The 17381-nt window shown below is 32.9% G+C and overlaps 1 protein-coding gene across 1 annotated transcript; it reads left to right on the plus strand.

Moving 5' to 3' along the window:
* The first annotated feature begins 12783 nt into the window (after positions 1 to 12783).
* Positions 12784 to 14935, plus strand: LOC139525025 (mucin-2-like). Its single transcript, XM_071320201.1, has 3 exons — positions 12784 to 12864; positions 13886 to 14095; positions 14453 to 14935. The coding sequence occupies exons 2-3, from the start codon at positions 13886 to 13888 to the stop codon at positions 14933 to 14935; spliced, it is 693 nt and encodes a 230-aa protein (XP_071176302.1). The 5' UTR covers positions 12784 to 12864.
* The last annotated feature ends 2446 nt before the right edge of the window (positions 14936 to 17381 follow it).

Genomic DNA, 17381 nt, shown 5'->3' on the forward strand with positions numbered 1-17381 from the left:
GTTAAACTGTCAAAATATATTTTTTAAGCATTGACGTCTTACATGTAACAGGGAAAAGAGTACTATATATATACTATTAAGTAAGCGGGTTTTCCCCTCGTTTATACCTCCCCCTCCCCCAACACACACACAGACACACCCATCCTACCACTCACCCACCCACCCTGTTCCCTTAAAAAAAGATAAAAAGAAAAACCATCAAAGCAAAAACGTGTGTTGGAAGTATTGCACTAAAAACAAAAACAGGTCTCTAAACGAAATGTGTTTTATTTCCACTACCCAACTTTACATTTCCCGGGTATTAAGTGGTCGGTTCCAAGTATGTATCACTATTGCAATCTTCATCATACTTGATGAAAATGAAAAACAGGTCAGCTCCAAAGCAGAGTGTCGAAATGACCGGAATTTTTTCACATCTGTTACAATAAAACATGCCTGTTAGGTATTTTGATTATAGTTAAACTATGTTATTTTATTACTAGACAGACACATGCAAAAATATCTTCACCATGTTAGATACATTTCTAAATAGTTCATGCGGCTGCAAAACTTACGAAAAGTTTCAATAAATTCTACATACTATTGCAATTCGTGTCAATATGTCAGACATAATGCATGTTGTCGACATGCTTCATTTATCTACAGATATACCATGTTATTTCGATCATAAACTATTCTGCAGCATTCTGAAGTCTAGATCCTGTTTTTAAACCCAGTAAATTGTGTATAGTTGATGAATTGCCTGACTCTGTTACGTCTTTGTAAATTTGAAAATTGAAGTTGACAATCAAGTCACAACATAATCTGGATTGCATCAAGTATGTCTTAAGTACAAGGAAACTATTATAGAACTATTTAATTCTTTAATAGTGCGGAAGTAATTGCGCAAAATTGATGGTGTTGCAGTGATTTGTGGTTAAAAGAAAATTATAAGAAGATCTTTTCATTTTAAAACATGGATTCAAAGAGTGGTGTCCTAAGTCATCAAAGACATCAGGATTATAATTTTGTATGCCAGACGGGCGTTTAGTGTACATTTTGTACATATACAAAATATCAGTGATACTCGAGTCAAATAAGGTTAAATGCTTAATAAAGTAATATAACTACTTTGTCGCAAATATGAAAGAATTTTTCTATAACTAGAATCTTTATGTAAGCAAACACAATTATTATGTAAGAAAGAAAACAGAAACTGCATGTCTATGCATTCCGTGTTTCCGGTCGTTGAACATCATTTTTATTTCGGTTCAGCGTCAATCCTTCGAAACTGTTCCTCTGATGATTGACCGAAATCAATCTCTGAAAATCTGTCGAAAATTAACCCAAGACTTCAAGGCAAAACTTAGATATATAGTAATAGTTTCTACATAAAGTTTCTTTGTCAGCACATATATGAATGACAGGGTTTATTCCAGTTGATTTATCAAACAAATATCAAATATCTGAGTTATTATATAAAGTTCTACCATAACTCTCCACCCAAACACAATAACAACGTAATCGTGCATCATTTTGACACATTTTGCCCTAACTTTTCATCAGTGAAGCGAAATGTCAACTGTGTATAAGAAGATAATTTTGATTAGAGTAAGAAAGTCATAACTTTGTCTTTTCATATGTTTCTTTGAATGTTTGTTTAATGCTATATCTGAATATCTAGTGACATATGTTGCGATTAGAAGATTTTCTTAACACTGGGTTTGTTTGTTTGAACATGGTGTGTAAATACTGGCATCGTAAATTATTTTGAATGAAAATATTTGATATCTGTTAAAAAAAGTAAAGAATAATCATTTTGTGAAAGATAACAACAACTGCCAAAAGATTGAATGATCATTTCTTTATAAATATTTGTATGAATTTAAGAAAACACCTACTGCCGTATACAGAATAGCTTTTTGTGTACAACGGCGGACATAATGCTAACTTTCTAACTTTTTTGTAATCTTTCCTGCTGAAAAAAAAATTAGTATGTCTGAAGCTGTAAAAAGAATTCAAGATCTTCTTAACATAAAATTGTCTATAGTTTGAGCTGATGAATTTTTCTATTATTTTTCTATTATAATTTGCCCCACAATTAATAGACCACACTGTAAAAATACTTTTGAGAAAGCGCAGGAGGATTTTTTTTTTTATTTTCACTTATTGCGTAAATCCGAAATGTATTACGAGTTAACTGTTTTCCCGAGCTATTTGTGAGAATTCTTTCTAGATTTAAAAAAAAAATAATATATGTTTCGATGTTGTGTTTTGCAGGATATGTTTGTCTTCAGATTGTTGTTCCTTTATCACTGGCGTTGTCTGTTCATGTTTTTCAATTATCTGCAAAATGTATACGCTCACTGGTATAATGCATAGTTTAAACATTAAACGATTAAAAGATTCACATGTTCGTAAAGTGGAATAAGTTCATAAAAATCTAGATTTAACAAACAAAAAATATATCAGGCAAACAAAGTTGATTGATGTTAGAATAAAAATTTCAGAACATTTTAGTGTGCTTTAAAAGTAATACTATGATATTTAAAAGTCAAAAGACACTAAAAATTCCGGATCAGGATTATAGAATTATACAGGAAGTAGTTTTAATTACAACAGGATCAAATTCAATGAGGTGTGAATGTTTACAATCTTAGATTATCTTCTATAAGTTGAAGCTTCCTACACACAATTGTTGGAATTATAAAAGTGCGTTGTACATCTAAACTTATCTATTTATACTGTTTTGTTCCTACCGGTTACTTATGGCGGCGTCACACATTGGCGTACATGTATAGAGCGACGTGCACCAGACGTAAACAGAAAATTTACTAAGTCCGTATACGTTAGGTGAACGCAAGAAGAACAATTAAAACATTCGTTATGCCGGCGTCACACATTGGCGTACAGATCTAGACCGGCTTGCACCAAACGTACAGAGAAAATTGACAAAGTCGGTAAACGTTAGTTTCATCCAACTCAAGCGTGTGTCTAGCGTATTCCTGTTCGCTACACGCACGTAATACAAGCGCGCTGAAAACGCTACAGATAAGTTTGAGACACGTTTAGGGCACGTTGTATACGCTTCAAAATCGTTCGACTTTAACTAAAATGTATGCGGGTGTGTTTGTAACAAAAAACCCAAAATAGAACGTCCAAGATACGACCAGGACGCGTCTTAAACACTTCGTAGCGTGCATTCCATATATAACGCCATGCATACGCCAACATACGTTTCTTGAACGCCCGATAAACGTTAGGTACGCCTCTCGTACGCCAAATACACACTTAAAGCTCGTTATGCACACGTTACAGTTATGATTAACAAGTTGAATGCATCCAAAATTACTAGCGTATTAGCAGCGTACATGATTTTTAAACACGCCTGGCGTACGTCGGAGCTATACGCTGATGTAAGACGCCGGTATTAAACACGCGTTGCATAAGTTTAAAGTACGTCGAAATGCAAAATTATACTCTAGGTGAACGCTTCAGCTCCAGGAAACGTTATGCAGCATACTCAGCAAACAAAGGAGTAGGAGCAATAAGCACCAAAATCGGTCCAATCCCCCCCCCCCAAAAAAAACAAATCGTCAAAAGGCAGATATTACCAACAAAAGCTCTAGCGTTTTTCAAGCGTAAACCTGTTCGCTACACACACGTAATATATACCAGTACGTTAAAAGCGCAATGGAAAACGATACAGATAAGTTTGGGACACGTTTAGGGCACGGTGTACATGTGTATGCCTCAAAATCGTTCGTATTCTACGTGGACTTTCACTTGGACGTATGCGGGGCGTGTTTGTAACATACACATGGTGTTGTTTCAGTGCTCGTATAGTACGCACCTGTGGCGTATCCAGAAGTAGTACAAACAATTTAATTGAGACTTGAAATGTGGAAGGCTAGTATGTCAAAGAGACAACAACCCGACCAAATAGCAAATAACACCCGAAAGACACCTATAGGTCTTCAATGCAGCGAGAAAATCCCACTGAGGCTGGTTCCTAAATAAAAATGTGTACTTGTTCAGTGAAACACCTCATAATTACATGTGACAGACACGTCGAAAGCACTGATAATTGTCCAGGGTACGACCGGGTCACATCTCCAATACATTCAAAGACGTCTTTCCTTCGTTGCGTACATTTCATATACGTTAGACAAACACCAGACATACGTTAACATACGTTACTCCAACACCCGATAAACGCATATGTACAATGTATGCTTCTTGAACGTCCTAAACATGCTTTAAGTACGATACAGATATAATTGACAAAATTACTAGCGTATTCGCAGTGTACATGGTTTTTGACCACGCCTGGCGTACGCCGGTTCTTTACGCTGATGTGTGACCCGGTATTATTTGTATTGGTTGTGTTTGGTGTACTGAAGTTAAAGTCTGTTCATACTTTTTTTAATCGTGGCATTGGCAATTCGATTTCGACTTAGGAGTTTGAATATCCCTTTTGTATCTTTCGCCTCCTTTTGAGATTGTACGAGCAATTGTTTTAATAAAATAAAAAAGAAATATAGCTTTCAGATATTTTTTTTAACTTTTTGTATTTTCTCGTGCTTTTTTCATGATAAGATAAAGATAGAAACAACAGTAGTCCACGTAGAAACTCCTGGCTACAAAAAAAATAATGAGATGTACAGCCTTCAACAATGAATAAGCATCCATGTACTTGTGGATGGTGTACATTGTACCTACATGTATCAGTAGAACTGGTTTACCAAATAAAACAAACATTAACTGAATCATTGATCCATAACTAGTCAATAAGAAAATCAAGGAAACACCATGTGCCTGTTTTTATCAGTCTACCAAAGAATGTTGTCGTCTATAAATGTTATGTCCATTTACGGAATTATGCGCATTGCTTTCTTTCCATATCTCCATCCGTCAGTGTTATATAATCAAATTTATCTACCTCTTCTCTACAGCTAGGTAATTTACAACTTTTCATATGGTTTGTTTTTGACGTTTATCTCTCAATCAATACCAAATTAAGATTTCTAGATGCACTTTTTGTAAATTGATGTATTTGTGTTCTCAATTTTCATTTGGTTTGATTTATCACGTGATCAAAATCTTTGGTAGAAAAACTTAGTTTAGTTGTTTCGTTGCTTGTTTGACGTCTAGCTGCAAATATTTCGTGAATATTCGTCAAAGTGAAGAGAACGGATAAAAGTATTACATTATTAATGTTCTTCAAAATTGGTAAACCGTGATAATGTGAAAAATCTAAATTGAAAAATGAAATGTGTGATAGAATAGAAACGGTGTCTTGCAAAAGACTACCTACGACCCCTTTACGACGTGGTTGCAAGGGTTGTTAAAGTCCGTAGAGTGCTTTACCTTCACTTTTCGTTCGATTAAAACATCCCTATACCCACATGAAGCATCGGTATATTGATACTTATCATGGACAAGCAAATAAACGACTCACTTAATTGGTTTTACAATGTATGTGCTTTGTCTGTGTGGCATTTATGTTTCGTTCTTGCATGTGACGTTGCTCTGTACTTATACATCCCGTCCTTGTGTTATTGTGTCATGGTACTGTAAATGTTTTATATACCTCTTTGTTTTTATAGTTATTAAGATAATAACAGAACGTCAACTGATGTACCCCTATTTTTGACATTTTTACCTATTTTATATCTGTTTGTTTTTATTTCACACATCGTTGTCAATATCATGGATTATATCCGACTGTCTTACAAGTGAGAGGTTTAGCAAGCTATAAAACCAGGTTCAATCTACCATTTGCTACATAAGAAAATGTCTGTACCAGGAATATGACAGTTGTTGTCCATTTGTTTGATGTGTTTGAGCTTTTTTGCCATTTGATAAGGGATTTTCCGTTTTGAATTTTCATCGGAGTTCCGTATTTTTGTGATTTTACTTTTTACTGCAGGATCGGATAAGTTCGAAAGAGAGTTCAAAAATTATTCCTCGGGGAAAGGCTGGGAAAACACAGTGATCATAATAAATGCAAATTATTATTCAAGAACAAACGTTTTAGCATTATGATGTGAGTATTTAAGAAATATCTCATAAACTTATGATAAATCAGATTTTTATCTCCTCAACAAGGTTAATATATTTCGCCGACAAGGTCAATACAATTCACATGGCATCAAATTCCTTACAGAGAATTGATTTCTTAAGAAGATAACCACTTTCAATTAAGACTATCATAATTTTGCCAGTTGCAATACGATCAAATGGATATAAAATGATACATGAAGATGAAGAAAAGAAGATACAAAAACAATAGACAAGGCATCTGATTGGAAATGGGATGAATCCTGGTGTTTTACTTTAGTTTCTAAAACCAACTGCTTTTTTGTGAGATACGCACATTTTGTTAGTGCTGTTTTTCTTTTTATTCATTAACAGCCTTCTAGTATAGTCAATATGTCAGCCATCATGGATGTGCTTTTTTGTTATTGCGTAACTGAAAAATAGAGAAACTGTCATCGCCAAATCAGTGTCATAACATCTTGTTACATGCGTCAGTATGTAGATGGGGTTGTTTTAGAATTTATTTAGCAACATTTTAGAATTAGATACAATTAGAATACAATAATCTCACCAATGGATCTTGAAATGTTTGATTGCTTTTTTGCTCGTTATCGCACCATGGTTTCTGCTATAAAATCGTCACATTGAGTTTGTTTTGTAATCTGATAATGTCAATATTAACGATATAATCTTACTTTTACTTCGAAAAACACAAGCTGTATTAATTCCAGTAAAAAATATGTCACAGACTTAAAATACATATTACTGTTACTGGTAAAAAATATTAGTTGTATAAATGCCAGAAAAAAATGTCACAAACTTAAAATTCATTTTACCGGCACACGTTGATGTGTCGTGCTGTTAAAGAATTATTTTGTGTTATGCCGCCTATTGTAATAGAACAATTTTAAGTTTTACAAACAACACACATGCGATCAAGAATGCATTCCAATCCCTCTTAGGGAGCTACCATTTGATTTTTATGAGGGGGCTAGGATGAAAGATTTTGTCCTGCTTTTTTTTTTAGCTGTAATCTCTGTCCTGCCTTTTTATTTTTCACTCTGTTCGGTCCTGCCTTTTTTTTTTTTAGTTTATCCTGACTTTTTTTTACCTAAATTGTCGTCCTGATTTTTTTTTTTTTGCAAGTTTCTCATCCTGCCTTTTTTTTTACTCAAAACTCCTGTCCTGCCTATTTTTTTCAAATTTCATCCTAGCCCCCCCATAAAAATCAAATGGTAGCTCCCTTATCATTGCTGGGTGTGATTATTATAGTTAGAGTTTCCATTTCCTGGGTTGTTTTTCATGTTGATCCCTTACCAAAGGAAGAATGGTAACCAGACAGCATTCTTCGGGCGCGTAATGCCTCGCTAAATAGTAGAATGTTTGTTTGTCCGTATTTTTTTCTTTTTGGTCAGCTGAAGGACACCTCCGGATGCGGGAGTTTCTCGTTGCTCGAAGACCCATTGGTGGCCTTCGGCTGTTGTCTGCTCTATGGTCGAGTTGTTTTCGCTTTGACACATTCCCTATTTCCATTTTCAACTTTATTGTATTGTCTGGCTTTCTGTGAATTCAGATACGGATATAATAATGCAAAAGGAATGGATTTGGCGTATGAAAGGCACAATCCTTACACGAACTTGATAAAACTCAAAGCAAACGGAGGAGTGACCTAAATTGTTGTTCTGCATCCCAAATAGACAGTAAGTTCTTTAACAGTAACACACCGATGGTCAAATCTTATTATCCCATAAAAAAGATTAAAAGAAAGGAAAAAAAATCCGTAAATTGAGGATCTCAGCACGGCAAAAGATCGATTACTCGTTGCTTTCATCGGTTTTAAGGGGCATTCTTTTTGCACTATTACGAAGAAAATTTAAAGGCATAAACAAACAACAAAAAAACTCTCAATTTTTCCTTTCAAACTCGTTTTCAGATATAACCACAGAAAGACCATAAACAATCAAATATACACGGGATACATCAATGTCTTGATAGAGGGTTATATATAAACAGATCAAGTAAATCGTATAGACTAATTCGCAATTATGAAGTGCATGCAGGTCGAAAGAGAAAACTTAATAGTGCACATAATAGAAGTCATACATCAATAATGTCGAACTTATTAACTCTATATCAAACTATTAATTTCCGTCATGTCTCCCTTCTGTATTGAAGATGAAAATATTGCTATAACAATAATTCTAAAATTTCAAATCAGAAAGGCACTATGAAATATTAATGTCTGTTTTATTATAAGCAATCTTATATATTAAAATGAAACTTAAAAAATCATATCGTGATTCTGTTGCAATCTTCTTCCTAATCATCGTCTTAAATTTTAAGCTTAGACTATTTATTATTGATAAGAAGATTTATAAAGGTTAAATGATTTATTAAGCTTTCACTCCATCAAGTAAACAAGCATTTAATCTGCCATCTATATTACCAAATGAATAGAGTTGAAATTGGGTGTCGCGTTTTCTTCTTTAACATTAAATTCACGAAATTCAATATTGTTTCATACCACAAAGGGGTAATGACTAGCGTAGTTTATTTTGTGTTCTTTTCAAGATCTTTTGATGGGGTATTTGGGGGATAAAATCAGAAAAAAAGCCAGCTTGGATCGACCGTGATTCAAGACGTTCGGCTCTGAAATTTACGTGTCGTCATTATATTTCCGTCATTGCACGTCTGCCCGGCAAAATTAAATTTTATTTCGTAGCAGATACAATACTGAATATTGACCTTAAACTTGAACACTCTGTGATACACATTCTTGACACTCTCAGCAATCTAACAACAGATGTTTACACGCCAAGAACTTGTCCTTCCGGGGAACCGCATCAATTAAACATGAAAGGGTGGGGGGTTACTTCAGTTTTCGGTCAAAATGAGTACCGAAGTGCTGCTGGAATTAGACCTATTATTCATTATATTAATGCATAAAATCATAAACCAATTGAAATTATATTTCTCGGGTATTGTCCAGTTCCATATAATTGTATCAAAAAAAGATTGCAGAGACGACATCGACGAAAATAATTCAAATCTCGTCGTACACGAGACTTCTGAAACATGAAAAGCGGTATTTAAGTAGGCTGTATTAAAACAGCATGCCTTGATTTAAAGCTGTCAAATAATTAAAACTAATGAAAGCTTATTTAGAAAAGCCATTGCCAGAGCTTAAATGAAGATGCCAAATGTGACCATTTTCACCAGTTTGACAATTTTCTTCATGTTTAAAATTCCTTTAGAAAGTAATTAGAAATTTAATAGGCAAAATTAATAAAAGATGATATGATGTGAACTTCAATGGGACAGCAACCCATTGACAAAAATAACCAAAAGATATATAAATGGCAATATAATATACACAATGTCAATAATGATGCAGCTTTGGATAAACTTTACCTGTTTGTTACTTCATATAACAACCATGGTAATACATGTTTGTATCCAAAGGTTCAATGCAGTGTTCTGTTTGTTATACATGTTTGTGTGCATTGCATTGTTTCTCACTTAATTGTCTTCGTTTGCATTTTATTCTTATTATAACTAATATTATTTATTTATAAAGAATATGTGTTATGTATTTCATTTCCAATGAACCAGAGAGGCTTTCATTACAATCACTGCCCAGACTGATCATATGAAATTAACATTCAACGTCAAAAATATTAAAAACAAATTCGTTTTCAGACTTTGACTAGGTCTAAAAATTTCAAATAAATGGTAATAGAGATTACATCATTCACGTTGTCAGTCCTTTTATGAACCATCACAAGTTTATCTTAAATGCAGCATCTGGTTTTTGACAGATGTAATAATGACTTATATCTGTGAAGCAGCGGTAAAAAAAACACATTTCTACAGTCATATAATATGCTGATAGATTTTTTTTTTTAGATATAAAGAAATATGAAAATGAAAACTGCAGGTGAAACGATTCCAAAACCAAACAATCACTAATAGAAAGTCGAATTCTCTGTCGTTGGTCGTCAGACAATAAGAAAACACAAGTAGGGACAGAAGAGTTTAAACGATCGAAGAAGGCCTGGTGCACTGTTTGCAAATTAAAAAAAAATGAAAAAAGGGATAAATAACACAGATACTGAAATACCTTTATGTTGACCGACATCTTAATATTATATGTCATTCAAAACGATAAGCCTACATGTATGTCCTTGCACGAATATATTTTCCTACATGCATATAGATATTATTATTAAATAATTAAAAAAAGAAGAAAATGTGTTATTTCTCTAGACTATACTGTATAGAATTTAACAACGCACAGTATTTATTATTAATAACCAATATGAAATTGACGGATAACAGAATTTAGATGGCAGGATTTGAAGTCAAGGGGGTCTGATGACGTCGACTCCTTAAAAAAAATGGTGTTATTTACAAGAACAGTGATAAGAAATTGGTAATATTGTTTTGCTTTGAATAGTCAAATGTTTCTGACATGTCGGTCCCAAATGAAGTTTCTACTCCTACCGCTTGTCATTGCGATATAAATCTCAAGGAAAACGAGGGAAAGATATATTACAAATTAAATAATACCTCTTGTCCTCACGGAGTTAGTCGAAAACTCCTGAAAATGACATTTCATAATTGAGCAAAACTTTAATGGCTTTTCCTTAGATTTTACGTGTCGGTTAAAGATGTGTAGTTATTAGTATGGTAATACCTGTTTTCAAGTAAAAATAGAAGAAGAATATTTGTCATCATCGGCTTACCGCATTATCAAATGTGACAAGACAAACGTTTACAGATCATGTGTTTGTATATATTTTCCGCAGATTGCATATCAGCAGGTTAATTCCTTAGAGCGTGCTTTCAGTAACGTCGAGCATGCGTTGACGCGATATAACACCTCATTATAAATCCCGGTTACTTCATTTATTGTACTGTTCTTTTAATTTATGTTCTTTGGTAAAGAAAATTAAATTTTGAGTATTTTACAAGAAAATAGAAATTTCTCAAGATCGAGGTTGTTATACAAAGCGAGAACCATATGTCCTTGCATGAGTATCTTCCTACATGCATATCGATAAATAAAAAAAATCACTTCTCTAGTCTATTCTATATAGAATTTAACAAAAACAGCGTATTTTCCTGAAGTTATTATAATTGTATATACAACGTGTACGTTTTTTTTTTTATAAAACAAATACAAGGTAATGGAAACTATTAATCGACCAGGGGAAAAGAGAATACTGATGTTAAACCAGCACCACCGTAATGATCTCGTATAAACCCTAGTACCCAGTATGATATTGAAGTCTTCGCATTTATTATAAGAAAAAATGTCTTGCTAAGGCAGAGCCAAAACGGATAAAGGACAGGGAACCAGTCTATGAAGTCCTCCTGTGCATTCTATGAATTGCCAGTCAATTCCACTTGAGATTACGTTTTGTAACTGCCAAAATTCTATGATACAGTATTACTAATTATTGCTTTTCATATACCTCTGATAATATCGTCTGGTAAACCGAAATTATATAACGGTATACAGTGCTGACTTTAAGCGAGTTTACTGTATGCATGTCTATGTTCCGCTAAACAAAAACAAGAACGGAAGCATTAAGTACGCCAAAGACTAGGTTTATATCAATCGCATGCCAAGGTACTGGTTAAAAGCTATATTTATTTACTTATTACATGTAGCTCTTTGTCTATACATTTTACGGTATTGACAGAAGGTTGTTAAATTTATTTAGAATATTCCTGATTTAAAGAGCTTGTGTGTCTATTTTCGATAACCTTTTTAAGTTTTTGTTCAACTTTGATTAAATTGGTTTAATTTCGTGTTTGTTTTTGTTTTTTTATCGCTTCGAATATCTCATTGGTGTATTTCTTGCACACTCATCATCTTTTCATATTGAACTTAGTAGCAGTACATTGTGCATGAATGACAACATACTAGTATATAACAGACTTATTAATAATTCCAACTTCCTGTAAACAAATTTCATAGCCTGGTATTTTGATCAGATTTTTTTTACAATCAATAAGCCGATTCACTTAGTTACTTATACTTTATTTGGACTTTTATTTTTTATTTTAAGATTCGAGCGTCACTGATGAATCTTAACATCGTACATTTGTACTTGACTTGTTCATTTATTTTATCAGATTCAAGCTTCACTGATGAATCTTTTGAAGATGAAATGCGTGTCAGGAGTACATAAATAAAGGCAACAGTAGTATAGCGCTGTTCGAAATTCATAAATCGATTGAAAAAAAATCCCGGTTACAAACTAATTTAAAAGCTGAGGGAATCGCATCAAATATAAGAGGAGAACTACGACACAATAGAAACACACCACAGAAACTATTTTAAAATATAACAATAGCCATTTTCCTAACTTGGTACAGGACATTTTAAGAAAAAATAGTGGGTTGAACCTGATTTTGTGGCATCCCATACCTCCCGCTTTTATGGCAATGTTAAATATAACATTAAAATAACAACATTACATGACAGGACTACAATGATATGCTTTTTTCATCGATGATGCACAATTTAGTTTGATATGACGTCGATGTTTAACGGAAGTAATGAAAATATAAATATAAGTTGACCGAATTTTGTTTATTCAACTCTGTTTAACCTGTCCTTATATGCAGGCTAGATGTTTCCTGTACATATGTGATCATATGTTCTCAACCAGGATATATTGTACTTGAACATTTATGCAAAACCTTTGACGCCAACTTGTTTTACATACGTAATCCAAACGGATGGCCTTATAAAATAAGTTGCAACTACACATGTATCATTAAGATTTATTTTCTCACACAAAACAGACCACACATTATTTGTGAACAGGTGTAAGTAAATTATTTTATTATGCGAATATTTTATTATGTTTTTTTTTTATTTAACATTTGAGGTTTTTAAAGGACAATTGGGCTTTAACTTTTCTGACTTTTGTACTTTTTTTAAAGGACATTTGGACCTTTTCTATAGGACAACTGCGCTTAAAAAAAACACGGGAAAAGTTTGAAAACGATTTGATATTCAAAACTCGGTATATGCATATGCTCATATACAGCTAAAGGTTGTCGGTATTGTTTTGATTACTGGGTTACTTTTGACTGACCATTACCCCACATAATTTATTTTTTTCAAATTAGTTTCAATAGTTAGCCAATAATAATTTAGAAAACTATATGTTTATTGTTTAGTAATTGAACAGATAAAACGTAACATCTTATATATGAAAAGATCAAGATTCTCTAATAGGTTAATTATGTGAAGTCAAAATAGACTACCAAGGATTTTTACAGCTGTACATGTATTAAAATCATATGCATTACTTCTTTTTTTAATTAAAGGGGCATTAGCTGTCAAGTTCGTGTTCATCGGTTCGTTCAAATTTGATATCTTACATAGTTACTTTTAAAAACGTATACCAAGATAACAAAAAGTCTAAAATGAACAATTAACAATGCATGGACTTAACAAAACATATCAACGTTTCGTCCTGTTCCACTATGTTGTATACAAATTAAAAAAAAGTTAACCAAGGAAGGGGGCTCTTATTAATAGGACATCAAAAAACAAATTACAAGTCATGAACATTTCAGGATAATATTCGATCAATTTTTGTCGTAATTTTTTTGTTGTGAAAAGAGCATCTTCCTTTGATCAGCCACTTGGACATGTCGCGGGATTAAACAGTTTTTAGGGAAACAATTCCATTCGGCATCCTCACGGAATAAACTATAATACATTATTGTGATCCTTTAGTGTGGTATGATGCTATATGAAATACTTTTAAATGTCTAGCCGTTTTTAGAACTCAACCATACATGTATCTTTTTATAACAAAATCTCTTCTTAATTTAGATGCAGTATTTTGGATTTGTTCTCTTCGTTCTCCTGTCAGTAATATGTGTTGGTGAAGGTCACTTTTGGGGTAGAAGTAGAAGAACACACCGATGGAGACCTGGAACTAAAGATATGGAAGGATCTTGTACTTTTGATCTCCCATGTGACGTTGAAACAGAAACATTTAAAGCTAAAATTCACATTCGCGGATTCGTAAAATCTGCAGAGGTAATTATATAAAAGTTGAGAAATACTTTAATTCAGGAACATTTTTGCTTCATTTTAATTCATATAGATTTTTGAATGAAAATAAATAAGTGTAATGTTTATCTAGAAATAAAGCATTCGTTTGTGATAAACCCTTCCATCAGTTAAAAAGAGATGACTTCATATGACAGTTTTGGTTTCCGACTGTTAAGTTATGCAGCTACCAAAAAGAAAAGCGTGGTTCATTCATATCATTAAAGCTATATTTAGCAGATGTTAATCAAAACGATAACTAAAATACACATTCCTCGTAATTAGAAATTATAAACGTTATTTATTTATTCTATTTTTGGTGCTTATATTATAATTGTTTTGTAGGTTGCAGGACCGTTCAGTGTAACGCGCCATGGATTCTTTAAACATGGATTTTACATCAGAAACAACGAAAACTTACTTCAAGGATCAAATGAAGTGGCCTTTACTGCGCGGTATTGGGGGTGGTTGAAACCGAGGTACCGTTGTTCACTCATATGCTACTCTTGTATCACAACGCCACCACCTCCGCCACCAACACCAACAACTACGCCAACACCAACACCACAACCAACAACTACGCCAACACCAACACCACAACCAACAACTACACCAACGCCAACACCACAACCAACAACTACGCCAACACCACAACCAACAACTACGCCAACACCAACACCACAACCAACAACTACGCCAACACCACAACCAACAACTACGCCAACACCAACACCACAACCAACAACTACGCCAACACCAACACCACAACCAACGCCAAGCACCTCGACAACAGAAACACCACCAGTTGTCAATATTGATGTTAAATAAACCTTTTTAAAAATGTTCATAAAAACAGTCCAACTATAGAGTATAACATTATCATCATATTGTGCAAGTGTTGAAAATATTTATGATACGATATTGATAGTGATGAGAAAATATTCTCTGCGGAAAAAAGATCAACATAAATTTACTGTCTGATACAAACATCATGCTCAAGATATAGAGAAATTTGCATTTTCGTATGTTATAATAAAAAAAAAATAAAACTTTTTTGAAATTAGTTTCAACTATTATCTACAAAAATTGTAATGAAACATATTTGACTAAAACAGGTAAGTAAAAACTAAGTTTAACTTTATTCTAAATCAATTTTACAATGTAGCGGAAACTGTTTTAAAGTTCATTTTGTCATTCAAACTTAAGAGAAAATGCCATTAAAACTTACTGCTTCAAACGTTTGATAAGAACGCCAAGCCAGTCAGTCAATAATAGAGGTAAAGATAGATTTTGTCCTTATTGGAGTTATTGCCCTTAAGGGGGTTCGCGGGTCTAAATCATTTATATAGGATTTCTCTATAATTTTCTATAAATGAACCTTATCTTATAGTTAATAGAAAAATAAAATAAAAAAGTGGGGTCACCGTTCATTTGAGCTCACAATCTGCCTTCGAAAGAAGCATACATTTTTGTAAAGGTGTTTTTTTTCCTGTTGAAGTAATAGGAGAAATAAAGGTAATATCGAAATAAAAAAAGAAATTTATAACAGAAATCGCTAAAATTTTACAAAAATTTAGTTTAAGTACAGCTTATATGGAAATTATATTAAAAAAGATAGGTCACCGATGAGTTGAAAAAGATATTTCAATTTTAGAGCCAAAAAATGGCCTTTTTCCACCAAAGGGAGATAATTTGGAACTTTTTCAATGATGTATACATTTTGAAAGTCATCTGGGGCCAACACGAATTGATTGTTTTGAATGATTTTTGTACCATATGATAAAGTAACAACTACAAAATGAAATAAATAAAATTTGTAATGAAAAACAAATGTTTGATTTTTTTCTGAAATTTTTATACCCTCGAGCCTCCTTAAGTAAATATTTTTGACTTATTTAAGAGTTCAAGTTCTTTTGAAATCTACAATAGATAGATAGATATTGTGAACATCAATACAACATCTACAAAAATGCCTAATGATTAAATTCATTGAAGGATAAAATTGAGAATGGATATGGGGAATATGTCAAAGAGGACTCCGTTTATGAGTTATGTCCTAATTTGTTTTTGAAATTTTGTCTTTTATTTAAATTCTTAACAGGGCAAGGACTCGAAGGCTTATATTGACTGAGGGATGATAATACATTAATATGAAAAATGACATGTTAATATGATCTTTTTATCATATGCTTCAGCAATGGAGAAAAATAGATTAGAAGTTGAACTATGTATTCAAACCATGCATTTTTTATTTGTTTAGAAATATTTGATGCCGAACCAGTTCTAAATTTGAACTTCTACATGAACTAGTTCGATTTCTAAATGATACTGTAATTATTTAAAGAACATCTTTGAAAACCAAAGACACACTATAATTAAGTAAACTAATATATTGGCAGCAGTCTTAAAGCACTTCTAATATAAGGATCTACAACTGTTTTGTTAAGTATATCAAACTAGTTGATTAAGTGTTTTGTTTGATATACTAGTAACCAAGATACAAGAGAATAAATTCTCATAGTATGATAACATTAACGGTACCAGTTTAACTAAAGCAGATACATATTGAGACAAGCAATGTATATTCTGATCTATTCTATGATGCGCGAATCCAAACTATTTGAAAATACAAAACTTAATACACAATTTAGAGAGCTGATAAAACTAAAATGAATTGAATGTAAAGCCAAACCGGACAAGGGATCAGAACTATGTGCATGTTCTGTTAACATGACGATAATTTTTCTTCTGTCACGATGATATATTTGTGAAATGAGTCGCAAGCAAGCGACATGACTGTTGATAACTTTGTGGATTTACTGTCCATCAAAAATGGTCTATATCCAGTTGTAGTATTAACATTAATGGTACAAATTTTCTGCACCAAAAAACCTTTAATGTTTCCTGGATATAGGTGAAACTTTTTGAAAATCAAAAACCTAAAACAATAGACACAAGAAGATGTGGTCTGATTGACTATGAGACAACGTTCCATCCAAGCTATAATTTGTTAAAAGATAAACCATTATAATTCAAAGCACAGTCTTCAATATGGTGCCTTAGCTCGAACAGCAAGCTATAAAGGGTCACAAAAATGACGAATGGAAAACCATTCATACAGAAAAACCAACGTTTTAATCTATATATATATATAAACAAAACCGAGAAACGAGAGTGCTCTTACGTGTGTTTGTTTTGATTTTTTGTCGCGTAGTGTTTTCAGTTAAGCGATATTTTTTACGTTGTCATAAAAGCAGTAGGTTTGGCTTGCCAT

This window comes from Mytilus edulis, chromosome 5 (genome assembly GCF_963676685.1).
Source record: "Mytilus edulis chromosome 5, xbMytEdul2.2, whole genome shotgun sequence".
NCBI classification, from domain to species: Eukaryota; Metazoa; Mollusca; class Bivalvia; order Mytilida; family Mytilidae; genus Mytilus; species Mytilus edulis.